General features: G+C 46.8%; 1 protein-coding gene across 3 annotated transcripts in view; it reads left to right on the top strand.

The window, feature by feature from the left end:
• SCARA3 (scavenger receptor class A member 3) overlaps nt 1-19,537 on the top strand; it is a 37,606-nt gene that overhangs the window by 7,139 nt on the left and 10,930 nt on the right. The window contains exons 1-5 of one of the 3 annotated variants that reach the window (XM_081136256.1): nt 171-207; nt 8,592-8,687; nt 9,852-9,971; nt 13,249-13,347; nt 14,300-15,343. In XM_081136256.1, coding sequence (XP_080992382.1) covers nt 186-207; nt 8,592-8,687; nt 9,852-9,971; nt 13,249-13,347; nt 14,300-15,343 — 1,381 coding nt within the window. In that variant the 5' untranslated portion in view covers nt 171-185. Of the gene's footprint in view, nt 1-170; nt 208-1,288; nt 1,352-8,591; nt 8,688-9,851; nt 9,972-13,248; nt 13,348-14,299; nt 15,344-19,537 lie in introns of those variants that run through there. The other 2 variants (XM_081136257.1, XM_081136258.1) reach the window with 2 other exon arrangements.

Below are 19,537 nucleotides of genomic sequence, written 5' to 3'. Positions count from 1 at the left end.
AAAGTTGCTGAGATTGTGGAGATGGAAGAGCAATAAGCTTTACGCTCCAGAGGGTGGTGAGGCTGAGCTACGGCCACCGAGGAGATGAGACCTACAGACTCCAGGTCATGGGGACCTGAGGTCCAGAGGACCGGTGGGCTTTCAACATGATGTTGCCTCCATTAAAGTTGGTGGCAAGAGACAGGATGAAGAAACAAGCCAGCCCAGGTGAGGTACTTATCCAGAACGGTGTTCCCCAAAGTAGGTGTACCTCTGAATACCATTTCTGTGGGGTTTCATAGATCTTTTTTTTTTCCAAGAATGGCAGGAAATTCTAAAGTCAAGTAAGTCTGAGAAACATCAAATTAAACACAGATCGAAATGGGCTTATTTTTTTTTTTGGAAGGACTAAAACAGTTTTAGTGTGTTACTGTGAGTTTCTAAGATGGTGAGAGTACACAGCATTTTCCAGACTTACCTGATCAAAGAGCCCCTCTTACACAGGATTTTGGAACCAGTGTTCCACAGGACATGATCTAGAAGATGGATTGGTTGAAAGTTGGAAATGGGTCCTGAAAGTGACAGGCAGTGGGAAAGGGAGACGAATGACAGTGGCAATTCTAGTAGGACAGAAGAATAATCCTGATAAAAATGCCTGTTACTGCCATTTATCAAGTATTTACTGTGTCAGGTAGTTTTCGTGTATTGCCTCATTGAATTTCCCCAGCAGCTCTGTAAAGTAGATGCTTTTCCCACTATTTTTGCACATGAAGCTCAGAGAAGGAAAGGGAAGTCCCCATGTGAGAGAGAGCATGGACCTCAAGTGGGGTTTAAAGGCCAAGAAGTGACAATAGACATCAAGTCCCCTCCCATCCCACTGATTTGTGGGGTTCAGGGGGGTGGAGGAGTTGCTCTCTGCACAGAGGCCAGCGTGGATGTGATGGGGGAGGGTTGGGGTCTGTTGTATTGAGTGAATAGCTTCAGCTCTCTTCTCAACCAGAGGCCACACCGCCCCTTGAAGGGGTATTTAGAAATAGGCTGGCCACAGGAGTTATCACAAGGACCAGGGATTGCCACTGGTGGTTAGTGGGCCAGGATGCCAAATGTGGGAAAATCCTGTCTATGGAAGAATATGGCCCCCAAATGCCATGGGTGCCCCAGTTAGAAACACTGAGGGCAAGAAAGGGGAGGAAAGTCATTTAGGATAAAGAGGGCTTGGGATAAAGGGAGAATTTGCCCACAGGCTCTGTGGTTACCGGGAACACAGCGGAAGGCTGTGGGCTGGCTCGGATTCCGACAGAGGTGGCAGGGGGAGAGGAAATACCTGTCCCAGAGCATCGAATGTGGATTTGAGGGATGAAGGAGCAGAAAGGTGAGTGTTCTAGGGAAGCAGATCCTGACAACTTGTGGAGCAGGAGAATCTGAAAGGGAAGGACCAGACTCATTAGAGCTGAGACGGGCAGACCGATTCCCATCCGAATATAGGCGCGCCCACAGAGGAAGCCTCTGGGGAGAGGGTAATAGCAGGAGGGTTCTAATGAAAACAATTTTGCAGCCTTAATTATAGCGTTCTCCAACCTTAGACTATAGCTGTTCTGCAATTTTAAATATAGCACTGGCTCCCGAGAAGACTCTCAAATCTTTATTTTTACTGACCCAATTGGCTGTTTGGAAAACCCACTCTGTGAACTCCATAGAAGATCATCATCAAAATATGTTCCTTGAAGTTCCCAAAGAAAGACCTTTTATTCAGTTCCTCGAATCTCTCCCCCTTGCTGACTCTGCTGGAAGATTACAGAAAGGCTAAAGAGTGAATTAACTCCACATTTTTGGTCAACCAAAAGAAAGCTGGAGTCGGCAACCGCAGTTGAGTTAGCAGTTGGTTAACAGGTCCGGGCTGTTTTCCACCTCCAGAAGGAGAAGTGAACCAGGCTCAACCCCTGCAGAGTCAGCAGTCACGCCTCACAATGTGCCAGCACATGCACCTCAATCAAACCTTCCACGTGGCTCTGTGGGAGCAGAGGCTTAAAAAATAAGGAGTTCCTCTTGTGGCTGTCCTGGTGTTTGGGTTGGATATTATGACCTTAGGTATGAGAGGAACAGAGGCTCTTTCAAATCTCCAGTGGTTGCCACTGCTTTATGAGTCTGAGCTTACAACGCTGGCTTCCAAGGCTACTTGATTTTTTTTTTTTAAAGACACCGTCTGTAATTGGGGTAGAGATTGCTGGATGAAGAGGGGAACCTGGCTGTGTCTTTGTTAGATAATTCGTGGGCCTGGCTTTAGTACAGGGACCAGGATGCTCCCTCGTGACAGCTCTAATCTCTTGGAGCCTCTTGAACAGGGGAGGCAGATGCCAGCTTATAGAGTCTTAGATACTTGCTACCCAGAGCAGCATGCTGATCCAAGCTTGTCCTCGCCTTGTCCCACGAAAGGGGCTTTCCCAAAGTCCAGGAATTACCCTATCTTCTCCAGTGTCCTTTCCCAAGCTTATCCCCTCCTGTCACAAGAGCCTTTATCTGGGATCAGCAAAATGGAAGGAAGGAAGGAAGGAAGGAAGGGAGGGAGGGAGGGAGGGAGGGAGGGAGGGAGGGAGGGAGGGAGGGAGGGAGGGAGGGAGGGAGGGAGGGAGGGAGGGAGAAAAGAGAGACAGCAACAGAGGTTATTGGAAACCTAGCCTCTCTTCAGAAACCCATGGCCTACAAAACGGCAACTTCTCCAATTAATTATTCCAGACACCTGGCATCTCATAATGTTTGAGACTCAGGTGCTCCTCAATTTCCAGCATATCAATCCTCAGTTATCCATGGATACTTTATGTGTGACACAGGGAAGGACCAGGGTCTTATTTGGGAGGGCCATAAAAATGCCAGGGGTATTGTAAGGTAATTAACTGGGACACTAATGGGAGAAAAACCCATGCCCCCCAAAACTATGAGAGGCCTTTTAGCTTTAGGAGAGGAATATTATATTCCTTGTTCAGAGGAGAAGCAGATCCTAAATTTTGCTGCACCATCCCCCCACCCCCAGTCCTTCCAGTTCAAACATTAGGCCCCTGGGTGGTCATTTTAAATCTCTGCTGCTTTAAGACTTTGCATCTTCAGTGCACTGCACGCCCAAACATTCCCTAGCCATGGAGAACTCTAAGCTACATTTAAACCACATTTTAAGTCATTCCTCTTTATTTATTTTTGAATAAAAATGAGCCCTTAATTGAAACAGCAGAAGTTAATAATTAACAAGGATGTAAGCCTTCTCAAAGGGTCAGTAAACCCATCTGTTTTGAGCTCCCACTATGTGATCAGCCTTGCACTGAGGGAAGATTTTCTGACCTCAAGGAGGTGACGAACTGCTGGGAGGCCAGGCATGTAAACAGATGCCAGCCCTGGTGGGAAAGGCTTTGCCCAGCTCTGCGGGCTGTCTGAGCGGGGCATATGCAGTTCTGCAAGCGCTCTGTATGTGTGTTTGCATCTTGCTTCAGATTCCTGGACAGTTAGGAACCACTAACTAGCTGGCAGGTCACTTAATCTCTCTGAGCCTTTCTAATATGACAGGTGGGTTCTGTGACTTACACTCTCGTTGACGTAGGAAAGATCCAAACCTGTACAGAATTTTTATGTTTGTTTGAGCCAAACTGATGACAATTGCTCGGAAGCAGAATTTCAACAGATTGAGAAAATACTCCAGAGAATGTCAGTTTTACAGCTTATTTTATACGTTAGAGTCAAGAAGGAGATGTAAGGGGGTTACATGAAATTCATTCGTGGTAGATAAGGGAGGTGGGACAAAGCAAAGCTGGGAAATCTCTTGAGATTGGATAGAGAGAGACACATACTTCTTTTACATTGGTGGGTACAGGAGAGTTAACAATTAGCATTTACAAACATAGAGATGGTATTTGGGGAACAAGGTAACACTGAGAGGTTCTGTGGCCTCTGCCCTGGTGCTGGGTGTGCCCTGAGGGGTCCAGGAAAAGGGGATTACTCTGACATTCCAAGTGTATGTTATCTTAGATGCAAAAAATCAATAGACAGGTTGACTTCAGGTAAAGATTGACCTTTGTCAAGGAAGCTACAGGCCTAGGAATGGGCTGCCTGCCATAACTCTATTTTAGTTAGAAATTTTTATGTTCAGACCACCTTTTGTGGTTCCTTTTGGTCGCTGAGTTTGTAAGGCCCGCCATGCAGGCCTTCCCTGAGCTTGTCAGTTTAGTGTGTGGCCTCTTTTTTGTCCATACTCCCTATCTCTGAAAACACCTCAGAAAGCTGGGAAACCCAACACTAGGTCAGATCACCCCAGTAGACATTGGAAGGGGCTGTCGTGGGAGATGGGGAGGGGAAGGAACATTCTTTTCGTGTCTTTGTTAAGCCGGCTTGGCCCAGGGCAAGGGTGAGTACAGATTCCTGTCTAATCAATCATCTTTTAATCAATCATAGACTGTGTCCTCAAGCCAAGCTTTTCTCAATTCTTTAAGTCTGTTTCTTCCTCCATCCTCTGACCGGAACAATCTGGGGGTAATGTGAATATAATGAGCCCATGCTTGCAAAGGGCTTGGCTTAATAAAAGCCTCGCAAATGCTTTGGGTTGTGTTCTCATTAAAGCAAACGGGGCGAGAGTAGAGAGTTGCTGTAGCATTCCTGACATAGGTAAATTAGGGTCCCCAAGGCCCGAGGCTCAGCCCTGCTGAACAGGAAGTCCAAGGGATTAGAAAGAGAAGAGAGCTCTTTGGGGGTTGGGAGGGCTGTGAGTTATGGAGCTGAGATGTGAGCAAAGGGAATAGGGCCAAGTACTTGTGAATCCTTCATCTAGAGAGAGCTGAGACCCACTCTGGCAGCTGTCATTTCCCTTCCCATGGGCTGCTCCGCAAAGTACCGGAACGGAGCCTTTATTACTTCCACTTGCTAATCATTGCCAATTTGGGGGGCTCTTGAAGGGAGAGCAAAGTTATGACAAAGCTGTGTGCTTTACAAGGGGGTGTTTGCTGAAGGCTCGGCGTCAGCCTTACTTGATTTAAGTCTTCCCAGATTCCCTGCAAAGGCCATAAACAGTGAAGTGATGAAATTAGTCCCAGAGCCAGAACAGGGAGGAGTCCTAGTCACATGGGAGGGCAGAGGAGCACCACCAACGGGTGGGGAGAAATGAGAAACGAGGCAGGAAGGCCTAGAAGGCATTTCTGCTCCAACAGTGGAAGGAATACCTCCCCGAGGGGGCCAGAGATGGCCTGAAACATTGTTCTAGCTGAGATCATCTGGGGGTGAGAAGGCCTGAGGACTTGGGTCAGGCAGAGCACAGAAAGCACCAAGGAATCCTAGCAGGCCCCGCCGGAGGCCCCAGTTATGGGAAAGGCGTGGTGATCCTGGTGCCCTCCCAGGCAAAGTTATCTTGTGAACTGTTGGCAGATTAATGATGGGATAGCAGCCTAAGACACAAAACGGGCTGGAAAGGTTGGTCTGTTAGAATACATATACGGGTGGACAAAAGTAGGTTTACAGTCCAAATACAAATAAATAATACAATAATTAAATAATAATACAAGACATTGGTTAATACAATTATATTGGTTTCAGGTGTACAGTTCTATAATACATAGAACCCCAAGTCAAGTCACCATTTAAACCCCCTTTCCCCTCTTCTGTCTCCCTCCCCACCCCTTTCCCTCTGATAATCACCATAGTGTTGTCTGTGTCTGTGAGTTGCTGTTTCTTTCCTTAATCCCTTCACCTTTTTCACCCAGCCCCCCAACCCCCTCTCCTCTGACATCTGCCAGTCTGTTCTCTGTGTCTATGAGTCTGTTTCTATTTTGTTTGTTAGTTAATTTTGTTCATTAGATTCCACATATAAGTGAAATCATATGGTACTTGTCTTTCTCTAACTGGCTTATTGCACTTGCATAATGCTTCCCAGGTTCATTCATGCTGTCGCAAAAGGTAAGATTTCCTTCTTTCTTATGCCGAGTAGTACTCCATGGTGTAAATGTACCACAGCTTTTTTATCCACTCATCTACTGATGGGGACTTGGCTGCTTCCAAATCTGGGCTATTCTAAAGAATGCTGCAATGAACATAGGGGTGCGTATATTCTTTCGAATTAGTTGCACCTCAATAAACTCAATAAAAATTAAAAAATAATAATACAAGAATAAACTTTTGTGTACTCACAACTGTAAACCTACTTTTGCCCATCCTGTACAAAGGGATCAGTCATGCCCATGTCAGCGTTCCTTCTGCCACTGTACACACAGCCCTCCAAAGTGCATGTGTACACATGCACATGTGCACACATGCATATACACAAGAACACACTAGCTCTATCAAAGAGAGGCTACCTGGAGTCTGTTGTGAAGACGAAGCTCAACCAGGATTCAGGAGGCTTTGCCACTAGCTGGCTATGTGGCTTTAGCCAGGTGTTAAAAGTTAACCTTCCCCCAACTCAGCTTCCTTAACTGTAAAATTAGGAGAATAATTTCTCACCCTACCTATCAGGCTAGTTGTAGGGATCAAATGGAATAAATGATGTAAGCCCAGGTGTCCACCCTCCCTCAAATTAATTCAGAATCTCTGAGTGCAGGGCACTGGCGCTGGTCTCAAGCTCCCCAATAATCCATATGCAGGCATAGACCCCCTTCCAGAAAGCGTAATACAATGTCATTCATAGATTCACTATAAATTGTGTTTGTTGGGCATTTCTCTGTGCTTTGGAAAAGGCAAATAAGACAGATACATCCCCTGCCCTCAGATTATAAACACTGGGAAGAGAGTGGTTGGATAATTAATAAAAGGTGGATTACATTCTTCAAAGGGAAAATACAGAGCATGTGGAAATATATTTAACAAGGGGCTTGCTCCAGTCTGAGAGCTCAGGAAGGCTGCTGAGGAAGTGACATATATTATAAGCTGTGACCTGGAAGACAGAGCAAAGGGCATTCATGGCAGCGATGATGGCATCTTGAATTTAGGGTCACCCACAGTTCCTCCTCTATGAGCCCAGTCAGGGCTGCCTTCACTTACCCAGTGTTCCTTGCCCACTTTGCCACTTGGCTCCAGCTTTGATCACAGTGGTCACAGCACTTGGGAAATGAGGTCACAGATACTACTCAGGTGGCTTCCAGGTCATTGTCGGAGCTCCTGAGGCTCCATCACACCCTCAGTCATGGGCCTGACCCCTTCATTTCTACCCAGTTTCTTAGCATTTGTAGAATCTTTGCTCATTACTTTGAGGGGGTAGTAGGTATGGTAGCAAAGATTTCTAAGTTCAAATCTCAGCTTCACTACATAGTTTGTGTGCCATTAAACAATATTCTTAATATCTCTGAACCTCAGTCTTTTTGTCCCTAAAAATGATACTTTAGACCAGGGATGGGGAACATCTGGCCCTTGGGTCATATATGGCTGGCATACGGCCCACAAAATCATTTGGTCTGGCCCAGACAAGGCCTCACCAAAGAGAAGCAGTTCCAGCCATCACATTAGGGGTGAGTTAATTAAATGTTTGACGAAATATAGCAGGCTCATTTTTAAGTTGATAATTTTCTATAGCCAGTGAATGATGTTATAAATATCCAAATCGCCCTTGGCAGAAAAAAGGTTCCCCACCCCAGCTTTAGACTATAAAGTTTATAGGGTTGTTGTGAAGATTGCTTCACAGAGCAAGACCCAGCCCTCATGGCATTAAAAAATGGAACAAAAGAAAGCCAAACTTAGAGCTTCTACTTCTAAGTTACTGGCTCAAAATATCCTGGGACTATAGAGTTTAGGTACTAGATAACTACAGGCAGGCTGCCAAATGCATAGCTAAAGTTGAAAGAGAATAGGGGCAAGAAATCCCCAAGGACCAAGCAAAAAATAAATAAATTCAAATTAGGAGCTGAAACTAGACGGGTTAACAAATGCAGAAGCTAGATGTCAGGAACCTCGAGTCTTGGGTACAGGAGGAGACTAGGCTCTGAGTGGCATAGGGAGGCTGCTGGACCAAAGGCCCAGCGTAAACCCCAACCCTAGAAGGCACTGCCCCAGACCCTGCCCGCTGCATCATCCTGAGACAGCCACTCTGGTTGTTTTGTTTGTTTGTTTGTTTGTTTTGGCCCCAGTGTTTTCTTATGGGTACTGACTGCTCAACTCCCATACCTGTAGTGGAAGATTTTGAGCCTCAGGCCGGCTAGTCTGCTCCTTGAAAAAAAGGGGAGTGAGGGAAGAGGCTGGGGGGAAATGCACCCGCTTCAGTCGCCACGCGGCGGGCAGTGGAAGGACCACACTGAGCCAGGCCAAGCAACTGGCTCTCATTTCTTTTTACTTCACTGAAAGGGGTTGAGCAAGGCACATACAGAGTAGGAAGCTGACCTGGCCTCTGTGTCGTGTCCACCTTATGTGAGGTTATGGAGTCTTTTTACCTGGGTGTGTTGGGACATCCCAGTCCCTCAGCCACTTGATTCTTACCTTTGTCCCTGTTTTCTCTGCTTACCTCAGGTCACCTGGAGCTCAGGTGGGCTGACTTGGACCCAGGGGCAGGAAGGGGTGGGCACAGGATGTGGGGACTGTTAGTGAATGGAGCACTGGAGAGGGGTGGGTGTGGCTCAGGGTCCCAGCCTGGCATCTGACAGCACTTGCCTCCATCACAGTGAGGTCAGCTGGCGGCGACGGAGATGCGCTGTGTGTTTCAGAAGAGGAGCTGGCTGGTGATGAGGACATGCCGTCCTTCCCGTGCACACAAGAGGGTAAGGGCTCTGGGGGCTGCCCTCTGATCTCTTCTCTGTGCTGAGAGCCATTCCTTGCTCCTATCCTCAGACTGGTCAGTTGCCTCTCTACCTACATGGCTTCAAAATCCTGGCTCCCTTCCCCTCTGCCTCCTGGAGGGTAAAAAGGCAGAGTGGCATGGAGTTTGACACAAGTGCCATCTGTCTCCAGGGCTCCTTGTGAGACCTGTCAGGGACTTCTCTCATCTCCCTGACAGCCCGTCTTTCAGCTCGTCCAGAACTGTTTCCTTCATCATAGCCCATGACAGCCAAGTAGCCCATCCTCAGGCCCACAGGATCCAGCTTGGTCCATCTGAGCTGTTACTTGGAGTAGGGCTTCCTGCTGGTTTCCAGTAGAGATTGGAACAGCTCTTCTCACCCTTGGTTGTATGTACATTGTAATCACCCAGGGATGCCTGAGACCAGCTCAGAAATGCTGATGTCTTTTGGTCTGGAGTATGAATGAGGCATCAGAATTTTTAAACATTCCTGGTATTTCTGATGTGCAGCTGAAATTTAACTAACCCTAGAGACTTTACAGCTGAGGACATCACTGCCTTCCCACTGGGCATTGGTCACCTGCCACAGGGCCAGAAATACCTGGTTCTCTCCTTCCTCAGTACTAGGGACCACCCGGTAGACTGGGACAATTTGTTTGGTTTCCATAAGAATTGCTGGTTACCTGCAAAGTTTTGGGACTGGTGGTCAACCTTCTGGTTTGCCTGGGACTAAGAGGGTTGCCCGGGTGTGTGACTTTCAGTCTTGGCAAACCATCCTGGTTTACCCCGTATTGAGGAGTTCCTGTGACATGGGTGCTGAAACCAGGAAAGCCCTAGGCAAAGCGGGATGAGTTGGTCACACAGTGGTTGTGGATGCGCAGTAAGGCCAAGGTATCGGGGAGACGTGTTTGCTCACAGCCAGGCTGAATGAAGATGCGGTAGAATGATGGTAGTGCTGGGTGTCCCTTGAAGACCCTGACTCTGATCTCTTCTACTCCTGAAAGCTCTAGGGCCTAGAGGAAAGGCAGTGAGATGGGTAAAGAGTGACAGTCTAGAACGTGAAATGAAATGAGGCCAGCCAGCGCAGGAACATGGAACTGGCCTTACCGCTGCAGCCTCCGCCACTCGCCTCCTTTTGTCCCCACAGGCCCGCTGGGGCCCCGCTGTAGCCGCTGCCAGAAGAACCTGTCTTTGCACACGTCCGTGAGGATTCTTTACCTCTTCCTGGCTCTGCTCTTGGTGGCCGTGGTCGTGCTGGCTTCTCTGGGTGAGTGCCGACACCCAGCAGTATCTGGCTAGTCCAGGGCTCCCCCCACCACTACGCCCTCCCAGGCTGCAGGGGATTTCTGATCAGGGATCCAGCACCAAAACTCCCCTACACAGACAGACAGGTCTCTGTGGCAGGGCCCAGAGCCAGGGAATCTCAATGTCTGATCCAACTGCTAAGACTGGCTCCTACTTTCTGGTCAGTAATTGGCTGTGTGGTCTTGAGCAAGGCCCTTTCCCTCTCAGGACCTCTGTTTTCCTATTGATAAAATGAGAGGCTAGGACTAGATCAGTGGTTCTCAGTTCTAGTTCCATGTTAGAATCATCTGGGAGCTTTAAAAAATATTGATGCCTGGGCCCCACCCCAAATAATGGAATTAATTCGTATCTTTAAGCTTTCCAGATGATCCTGTTGTACATCTGGAGTTGAGGTCACTGGCTCGGGCAATTTCTAAGCCCCTTCCGTGGTCTTTGTGACTGTTTCTCAGAGTGAGGTTGGATGCCCACCTGCGTCAAGGTCACCTCAGTGTCTGTTGGAGTGCAGATACCTGAGTCTCACCCAGACTTACCAAATCTGAGTCCCACAAGTGAAGCCCAGGGATCTGAAGTTTGGTGGGTCTCTTATACACTGTAGTTTATGTGAGTGGTGGCTGACCCAGGTGATGGCATACAGCTAGATTCAGATGACTTCTGCCTTCTGGATGCTAACAGTTTATGGTAAACTGATGAAAACAAATTTGATAGCTTCTCTTGGCAATCGCATTCCATTCATAGCTTCAGATTTCAAAAATCCAGACTTCTTACTAAGGAAGCAATAGGTTTGTTTGCCCTAACGGACTAGACATTAGAGACAAGACTGGGACTAGAATGAGACAAGCAAGGTGTGGAGGGTGCCCCACTCTAGGTTCCGACCCTGCATTTGTCCGACCCTTAATGGGGGGTGGGGTGCCTGGTTCCCACTCTGGTTAGAAATATAGTAAGTCCTCACTTACTGTCGTCAATAGGTCTTGGAAACTGGCTTTAAGCAAAATGACATATACTGAAACCAGTTTTACCATAGACTAAATGATACAGACAAGAGTTCAATTCCTGCATTATATTTCTGGTCACAAGAATATCACCAAACTTCTAAATAAAGGCCCAAAACACTTCTAATACTAAACATTCAAATAAATGTGAGCTCTACATACACTTTAGAAAGATGAATGAAAACAATAAGATTATTTTCCAACACAGCAATTGCAGTTCAGGGTTGGGTGGCCAGAGCCTATCCCGGCAGCTCAGGGTGCACGGAGGGAACCCACCCTGGGCAGGACGCCCTTCCATGCTGGGGTGCATCACAGACACTCACACTCACTCAGAGGTCCTGGGGTCTCTCAACAGGTCACTCCTACTCATTAACTCTCGACAGCTTTGACCTATACAATGTTAATTAAAGCCCAGAGATTCCAAAACATTTGGAATCATAGCATTTTGGAGCTGATAAGAACCTTAGAAGTCATTTAGCTTCAGACTTTCTTTTTACAGATGATCCAGTTGAGCTCCAGGAAGACTAATTGACTTGCCTAAAGTCACCTAACACATTTGAGGCAAATCTGGACTAGAATTCTTGGTGGAGCTCATTCCATCTCCTAACACTTGACCTTCATAGGATCTGCAGAAAATATCTTGTCCACCCTCCGTCCACTCCAGGCCCTTCTCTTACTATGAGGCCCAGCCAGGCACCTGGTAAAAGAAGCCAGGGATCCTGATGCTATCTAGATGTGCTCTAACCACTGACCAGCACAGACCCCTTGGTAGGGTGCGAGGCTGCTCATGCAGTGTAAACTGGTATAACCTTTTCCAGGGGGTGATTTGGCAACATATATGAAGGACTTAAAAAATGTTAACACCCTTTGACCCATTCATTCTAATTCTAGCAATTTATCCTAAGAGATAAACTAGGTACACACTATCATCATATCCAGGGATTATTTCTAGGATCAAGAATTACTCAGATTTAGCCCCAGCTGAGTGGCTCAGTTGGTTGGAGCATCATCTTGTGCACCAAAAAGGCTGCAAGTTCAATTCCCGGTCAGGGCAAATACCTAGGTTGTGGGTTTGATCCCCAGTCAGGGCAAATGCGGGAGGCAACCAATTAATGTTTCTCTCTCATACCAATGTTTCTCTCTTTCTCTCTCCCTTCCTCTCTCTCTAAAATCAATAAACATATCCTTGGGTAAGGATTTTTAAAAAAAAGAATTACTCAGATTTACATATCGTTTCATTTGTAGGCTCAGAAGGGGAGGTGCCTTAAATGTCCTCAACATTAGAGAATATTTATATAATTGCTGAATCATTTATATAGAGAGTGTTAACAGACATGAAAAATAATAATTTTAAAATAATTTAAACCTCAATGGGAAAATGCCCATGACATGATACCAATAAAGCAGAATGAAATAGATGAAATATTCAGAACATCCCAATTTTTTGTCATTGTTTTCTAAAAATATATATATTTATGTAGCTGTAGAATGGTTGTGGAAGTAAATGAGATTATAAGAGTTACACAAAGATGTCGATGGTAGTCTTTCAGTGGCAGGATTAAGAATATTTTTTTCTCTTTATATTTTTCCCCTAATTTTTTCTATTCATCCTGTGATCAGGTCTTAGTTCTGAAATCTGGAAGGAGAGGCTATATACACATGCATGCACACACACACACACACACATATATACATACACACATATGTATAATTGTATATATTATACATTATAATATATACATACATATATACATATAAACAGACAGGTATATGTACATATAGATATATACACTTAAGGGAGGTATATAAACAGCTATATGTCTATTTATGTCTATAGATAGATATAGTTACATAGAAACATTTTTTAAATACATTTTTATTGATTTTTAGAGAGAGAGGAAGGGAGAGAGAGATAGAAACATTGATGAGAGAGAAATATCAATTGGCTGCCTCCTGCACGGCACCCACCAGGGATCGAGCCTGCAACCTGGGCATATGTTCTGACTGGAATTGAACCGATGACCTCCTGGTACATGGGTTGATGCTCAACCACTGAGCCATATCGGCCGGATGATACGTATTTTTAAGAGATGTGTGACAAACTCTAGTCATAAGAAGAATTTTCCTTCACCACCATTGGGAAGCCCAAAAGAAGAAGGGTGAATGGTTTTGGTTACAGAAGGGCTGATAAAAATGCCTTTCTCTGAGCCAGCACCCTGCCCCAGTTTCTCACCTGTATTTGCCCTGCAGTTTTCAGGAAAGTAGACTCTCTCTCAGAAGACATCTCCCTGGCCCAGGCCATTTATGACAAGAAGCTTGTGTCTATGCAGGAAAATCTCCAGGGACTTGGTAAGTGTCCAGTGTCCAGATGTACTAATGACTATGACGGAAGACTAATGTTACCTGGGGTGGGGTGAGGGTCCCAGCCCCCCTGCCATGTGCGCTCCATGTTTTGGTACCTGGAGCAGGGCAGCCTTCGCCAACCTAGGCGTAAGGGAAAAGGTAGGACGGCCACGGCTCCCTGCTCCCTGTCTAGCTGGAGAGCCACCCATTGCAGGGAGGGCTGCTACCTGAGGCCGGAGGTCCTGTGTGCAGTACAGATCTGGCCAGAGCCTACAGGTAGGGAAGGAAGCCAAGGACAGTTCATTTCCCCAATATCCTCATATATCTGAAATTATTTTCAGACCTTCCAAAGCCTCTTGGTAGGTCGGCCCTCTCCTCATCACTGCTTTAAAGTGTGCGTGATTCATGATGGTCTTTATCTCCTGCTTTAACAAGCGACCCCCTCATGCTGACAATGAGCCAGGAGTCTTCATAGAAGGGGTTAGAGGTGGTCTGCTCTCGTGGAAAGAGAAAGTCCTGTTCTGCACTGTCTCGATGAGGGGTATTTTGTCAAGCCACTTCTTTGTGCCTCGTTTCTCATCAGTCACAGGAGAAAAATCCCTGAGCCATCTTCTCCATAAGCTTATTGTAAGAAGATCAAATAAGATAACAGATATCAACATATCTGGAGAAATTTTAAAATAAAATGTAAATGGGAGGTTCTTGGCAACCTCAGCAAAGTTTAGGAAGATATATTCCCGGGAATTTGGTGGCCAGATGGAGATCTAAATCCTAAATACCTAGATTTCATAGAGATGTCAAGGCTCTTCTAAAAAAGGTTTCATAGCAGGACTTAGGAAAGGAAGAGGAATGGGAAAGCCACTTGCTGATTCATTATGCTCTGAAATATTTTATTTTAAGAAGCAGCCTTTGTCCCATGATCCTTCAGCAACTAAAATGTTCTCTCTTTCTCCTGAAGATCTGAAAACCCCAAACAACTGCTCTTTCTGCCATGAGGCCGGGCAGCTGGGGCAAGAAATCAGAAAACTGCAGGAGGAGCTGGAGGGAATTCAGAAGATGCTTCTGGCTCAGGAGGTCCAGCTGGACCAGACCTCTCAGACCCATGAACTGCTCTCCACCACCAGCAGTCAGATCTCCCAGGAGATGGGCAATTGTTCTTTCTCCATCCACCAGGTCAACCAGTCTCTGGGGCTCTTCCTGACTCAAGTGAGAGGCTGGCAGGCCACCACAGCCGGCCTGGACCTCTCCCTGAAGGACCTCACCCAGGAGTGCTACGACATCAGGGCTGCAGTGCACCAGATCAACTTCACCGTGGGGCAGACTACAGAATGGATCCATGGGATCCGCCGGAAGACAGACGAGGAAACCCTGACTCTCCAGAAGATTGTCACCGACTGGCAGAACTACACCCGGCTCTTCAGCAGCCTGCGTACCACCTCGGCCAAGACCGGAGAAGTGGTCAAGAACATCCAGGCCACCCTGGGGGCCTCCTCACAGCGCATCAGCCAGAATTCCGAGAGCATGCACGACCTGGTGATACAGGTCATGGGCTTGCAGCTACAGCTGGATAACATCTCATCCTTCCTGGACGACCATGAAGAGAACATGCACGACCTGCAGTACCACACCCGCTATGCCCAGAACCGCACAGTAGAGAGGTTCGAGACCCTGGAAGGACGCATGGCCTCTCACGAGATCGAGATTGGCACCATCTTCACCAACATCAATGCCACCGACAGCCACGTGCACAGCATGCTCAAGTACCTGGACGACGTTCGGCTGTCCTGCACGCTGGGCTTCCACACCCACGCCGAAGAGCTCTACTACCTGAACAAGTCCGTCTCCCTCATGCTGGGCACCACGGACCTGCTCCGGGAGCGCTTCAGCCTGCTCAGTGCCCGTCTGGACTTCAACGTCCGCAACCTGTCCATGATCGTGGAGGAGATGAAGGCCGTGGATACGCAGCATGGAGAAATCCTTCGCAACGTCACCATTGTACGAGGTGAGAGCGAGATCTGGGCTGAGCTGCTGCGAAGCTCCCAGAGGGCCTTGGTCATCTTGCCAGACCCAGAAGTACCTGGTTTCAGGCAAAAATCCTCGCGGGCTGGTACAATCCTATCACAAATGCCGAGGGCAACTGGCAGTTTTAACACACTTGCAAACCTCTTTTGTAAAGGTGTTGTTGCTCCTAGCTTTGCCTGTCATCCATGTCTGGATTTTTATGCATGGATTTCTTTAATTGCTCCACAGAGAGAAATAGGCATCTTTTGGAAACTCAGTATCTTCTTGTTTTCTCCCTTCCCACCCTCTTACTGGTGCTCTCAACCATCTGCCCCTCAGATGCCTGCCATTCTAATGCTGTCTTCTCTTATCTTACCCCTGCAATAGTCAGGGTTCTCCAGAGAAACATAATAAATAGGACAGAGAGAGAAAGAGAGACCGGGGGGGAGGGAGGGAAGAGAGAAAGAGAGAGAGAGAGATGATAAGGAATTGGCTCATATGATTATGGAGACTGGCAAGTCCAAAATCTGCAAAGCTGATGCCCCAGTTCATATCCAAAGATTGGAAGCTGCTGCAGAACCAGGAAGAGATGATGTGTCAGTTTCAAGACCTTCAAGTCAGGCAGGAGAATTCTCTTACGTAGGGGAACGTCAAACCTTTTGTTCTAGTCTGACCTTCAACTGACTGGATGAGGCCCACCCACTTTGGGGAGGGCAATCTGCATTACTCAATATAGATTTAAATGTTATTCTCACCTATAAATACCCCTACAGACACACCCAGAATAATGTTTGACCAGCTATCTGGACACCCCATGACCCAGTGAAGTTGACACACAAAATTAACCATCACAAGTCCCACGCCTTTTCAACTTGGCACTCATACACATCTCCTTAAATCATACTTAATCCCCAAATGAAGACAATGGCAAAGTTTAATTTTACCTAATGTACATGATGCAACTATGCTGTGTAAACCAAAACCACACTGATCCTTCCTAGAAGAGGAGGTAAAGTCCTTCAGTGGTGTTTACTCTTCTTGATATCTCATAATTTAAATACTATGATAGATATAAAGTTAACAATATTTAAATACTGTGCTGTAAAGTCAATACATTTTATATCTTATGTTACATGATAAGGGGATAAGAGAGAGAAAAAGATATATATGTTATATATATTAATAACACAATAAGGAGGAAATACTTTTGACAATTACAGTCCTCTTTTCTGTAACTGTTCACATGTTCATAGCTGATATTTATAACTACCTTTTTCTACTATCTATTTCATATTCCCTTTGCCCCTGGCAAGCAACTCAGTTGGTTGCAAATATTTTATTTTATTATTTTATTTTATTTATCTTTATTGTTGAAAGTATTACACATGTCCCCCTTTTCCCCATTGATTCCCTCCACCCAGCATCCACCTCACCCCCAGGCCTTCCCCATGCCAATGTCTGTGTCCATGGGCTATGCTTATAAACATGTAAGTTCTTTGATTAATCTCTTGGTTGCAATTCTTTACCTGGTAGGGTGATCCAAACCTTCAGTCTTGAAGGCCCATTAGTAGTTCTGCCTGGATTGGGTTGTTGCCGTTTTCCATTGACTTTAATCACAGGACATGGTAATACTAAGGGACGTCCTAAGTGATCTCCTGTATTCCAGTTATATGCCTCCATTGTGGAGCAGTAGCCCAGTTCCTCCTTGGTAGTCAAGATCAATCACCCCAGTCAGCACAGTAAATTCTTTACCTGTTAATTCAGAGGCACTAGGAGCCTAAAATGTCTGGGCAGCCGTCGTAACTTCCTGTTCAATGGAATCATTGTGTCTCCTGGCAGAAACAGTCCTCCCTTTGGAGCTAAGGCCTCTAAGCCAGCAGAGCACAAAGTTGTGGGAACAAGCAGCAGAGATTTTGCTATTGGGCCACTAAGGATGTCAGCGAGTGGTGCCAATCCTGTTTCTACCCGATTCCAGGAGCTATTTCTCTTGGCTATCAGAGAAATAGTGCCACACACTGGACACTGACTCAGCACATACAGACCCAAAAGTGTTTGTCCCCTATCTGACACTGTAACTGAGTCTTCAAAAGGCCATTCCACCTTCCCAACAAGCCAGGCTTCAAGATGGTAGGAAACATGGCAACACCAGTGAGTTCCATGGGCCCATTGCCACACTGCATTTGCTGTGAAGTGCATTCCTTGATCAGAAGCGACACTGTGTGGAATATCATGCTGGTGGGTAATGCATTCTATAAGTACCTACATGGTATTTTTGGCAGAAGCATTGCATGCAGGGAAGGCATATCTGTATCCAGAGTAAGTGTCTCTTCCACTAAGAACAAAACACTGACCCTTGCATGATGGAAGTTGTCCCATGTAATCAACCTGCCTCAGGTAGCTGGCTGATCCCCCTGGGGAATGGGGCCATATCAGGGACGCACTGTTGGTCTCTTCTGTTGACAGGTTGGGCTCTCAGCAGTGGCTCTAACCAGGTCAGCCTTGGTGACTGGAAGTCCATGTTGTAAAACCATGAATAACCTCCAACCCTGTCACTGTGGCTACTTTGTTCATGAGCCCATTGGGTGGTGACTGGGGCTGGGGAAAGAGGCTGACTGGACTCCATAGATCAGGCCACCCTGTCCACGTGCTTATTAAAATCCTCCTCTGTGCTCGCTCCGGCAGCACATATACTAAAATTGGAACGATACAGAGAAGATTAGCGTGGCTCCTGCCTAAGGATGACACGCAAATCCATGAAGTGTTCCGTATTTTAAAATAAAATAAAATAAAATAAAATAAATCCTCCTCTACTGAGGTCACACAGATCTTCACGTGTTTAGCCCGTTCAGAGAGAACTATTCACATACTTCTTCCCCAAATTTAATTTCAGCCAATTTTCCAATTGTGTTTCTTCTAAATCCCTACCATCCAGCCAGATCACTGGCCGCAGCCTACGTACAGTACGTTCTCAACATTGTCGATCGGTTCTTGGGAACTGCGACTTGAAGCGAAACGACATATAACGAAACCAATTTTACCATAAGCTAATTGATATAAATAAGAGTTAAATTTCCACAGCATATTTCTGGTCACAAAAACATTATCAAACTTCCAAATAAAGACCCAAACACTACTAAGGTTAAACACTGACATAAATGTGAGCTATACCTACATTTGAGAAAGATGAATAAAAACAAATAAGAAAATAATTGTTTCAGTTCAGGGTCACGAGTGGCCAGAGCCTCTCTCGGAAGCTCAGGGTGCAGGATGGGACCCCATCCTGGACAGGACACCCTTCCATAGCAGGGCCGCTCACACACCCACACTCACTCAGGCTGGGACAGTGTAGGAATGCCGGTCACCTAATGTGCACGCCTTTGGGATGTGGGAAGAAACCGGAGTCCCCGGAGAAAATCCGCGCAAACACGGGCAGAACCTGCAAATTCCACACAGGACAGCGGCCGTGGCTGGGAATTAACGATTTTCTTCTCATCAACGTTATAACGAAATGACGTTGAATGAAATGATGTGATCTGAGGACCTGTCTGGCCATTTCTCCTGCCGAGCGAGCGGAGCGGCCAGGTGCACTGCCAGTTCTGCCCACCAGGAGGCTTTCCCGTCCCCGCTGTCCTCAGGGATGTCGCAGAGATGGGCTGTGCGATGCGGCAGTCCACTGTCCGGTGATGCCTGCATATTGTGCACCCCGGGACTGAGTCTTCTCTTCCCCCGCCTACTGATCGTAGGGCACTCCCCATGACGCCACAGAGGGAAGGCGGTGTCACAGGAGTGAGGACCATGGGCATTTGGGCCATTTCTTCATACAACTTACTTGTGCCTTCAGGGCCTGCTCGGGCCCAATCACTTGTATACCTTGTCCATTCGATGGTGGAGTGCAGCTCTGCACGCCCAACTTCATGGCCTAGTGGGTCAGATCACACCCAGGCCACGGATGGACAGCTCAGGTCGCATGGTAACTTCGTGGCCCATGGCTAAGCATTCGACCTCTACTCAGGCCCAGTAGTAGGCCAAGAACTATTTCTCAAAAGGTGGATGGCAGGGCTTTGCCCCCAAATCCTTTAGGGCCTGCACTGCAGTTGGCTTGTAGGGACCGGCCATAGGCTCCAAACAGCAGCCCTACCTGCCATTGCCACTTCCAGCGCCATTGGGCCTGCTGGAGCCGATGGCCCGAGTGGCA

The sequence above is a fragment of the Miniopterus schreibersii genome (genome assembly GCF_964146895.1).
Source record: "Miniopterus schreibersii genome assembly, chromosome: 4".
Taxonomy (NCBI): Eukaryota; Metazoa; Chordata; class Mammalia; order Chiroptera; family Miniopteridae; genus Miniopterus; species Miniopterus schreibersii.
This window is presented reverse-complemented; position numbering and strand designations above follow the sequence as displayed.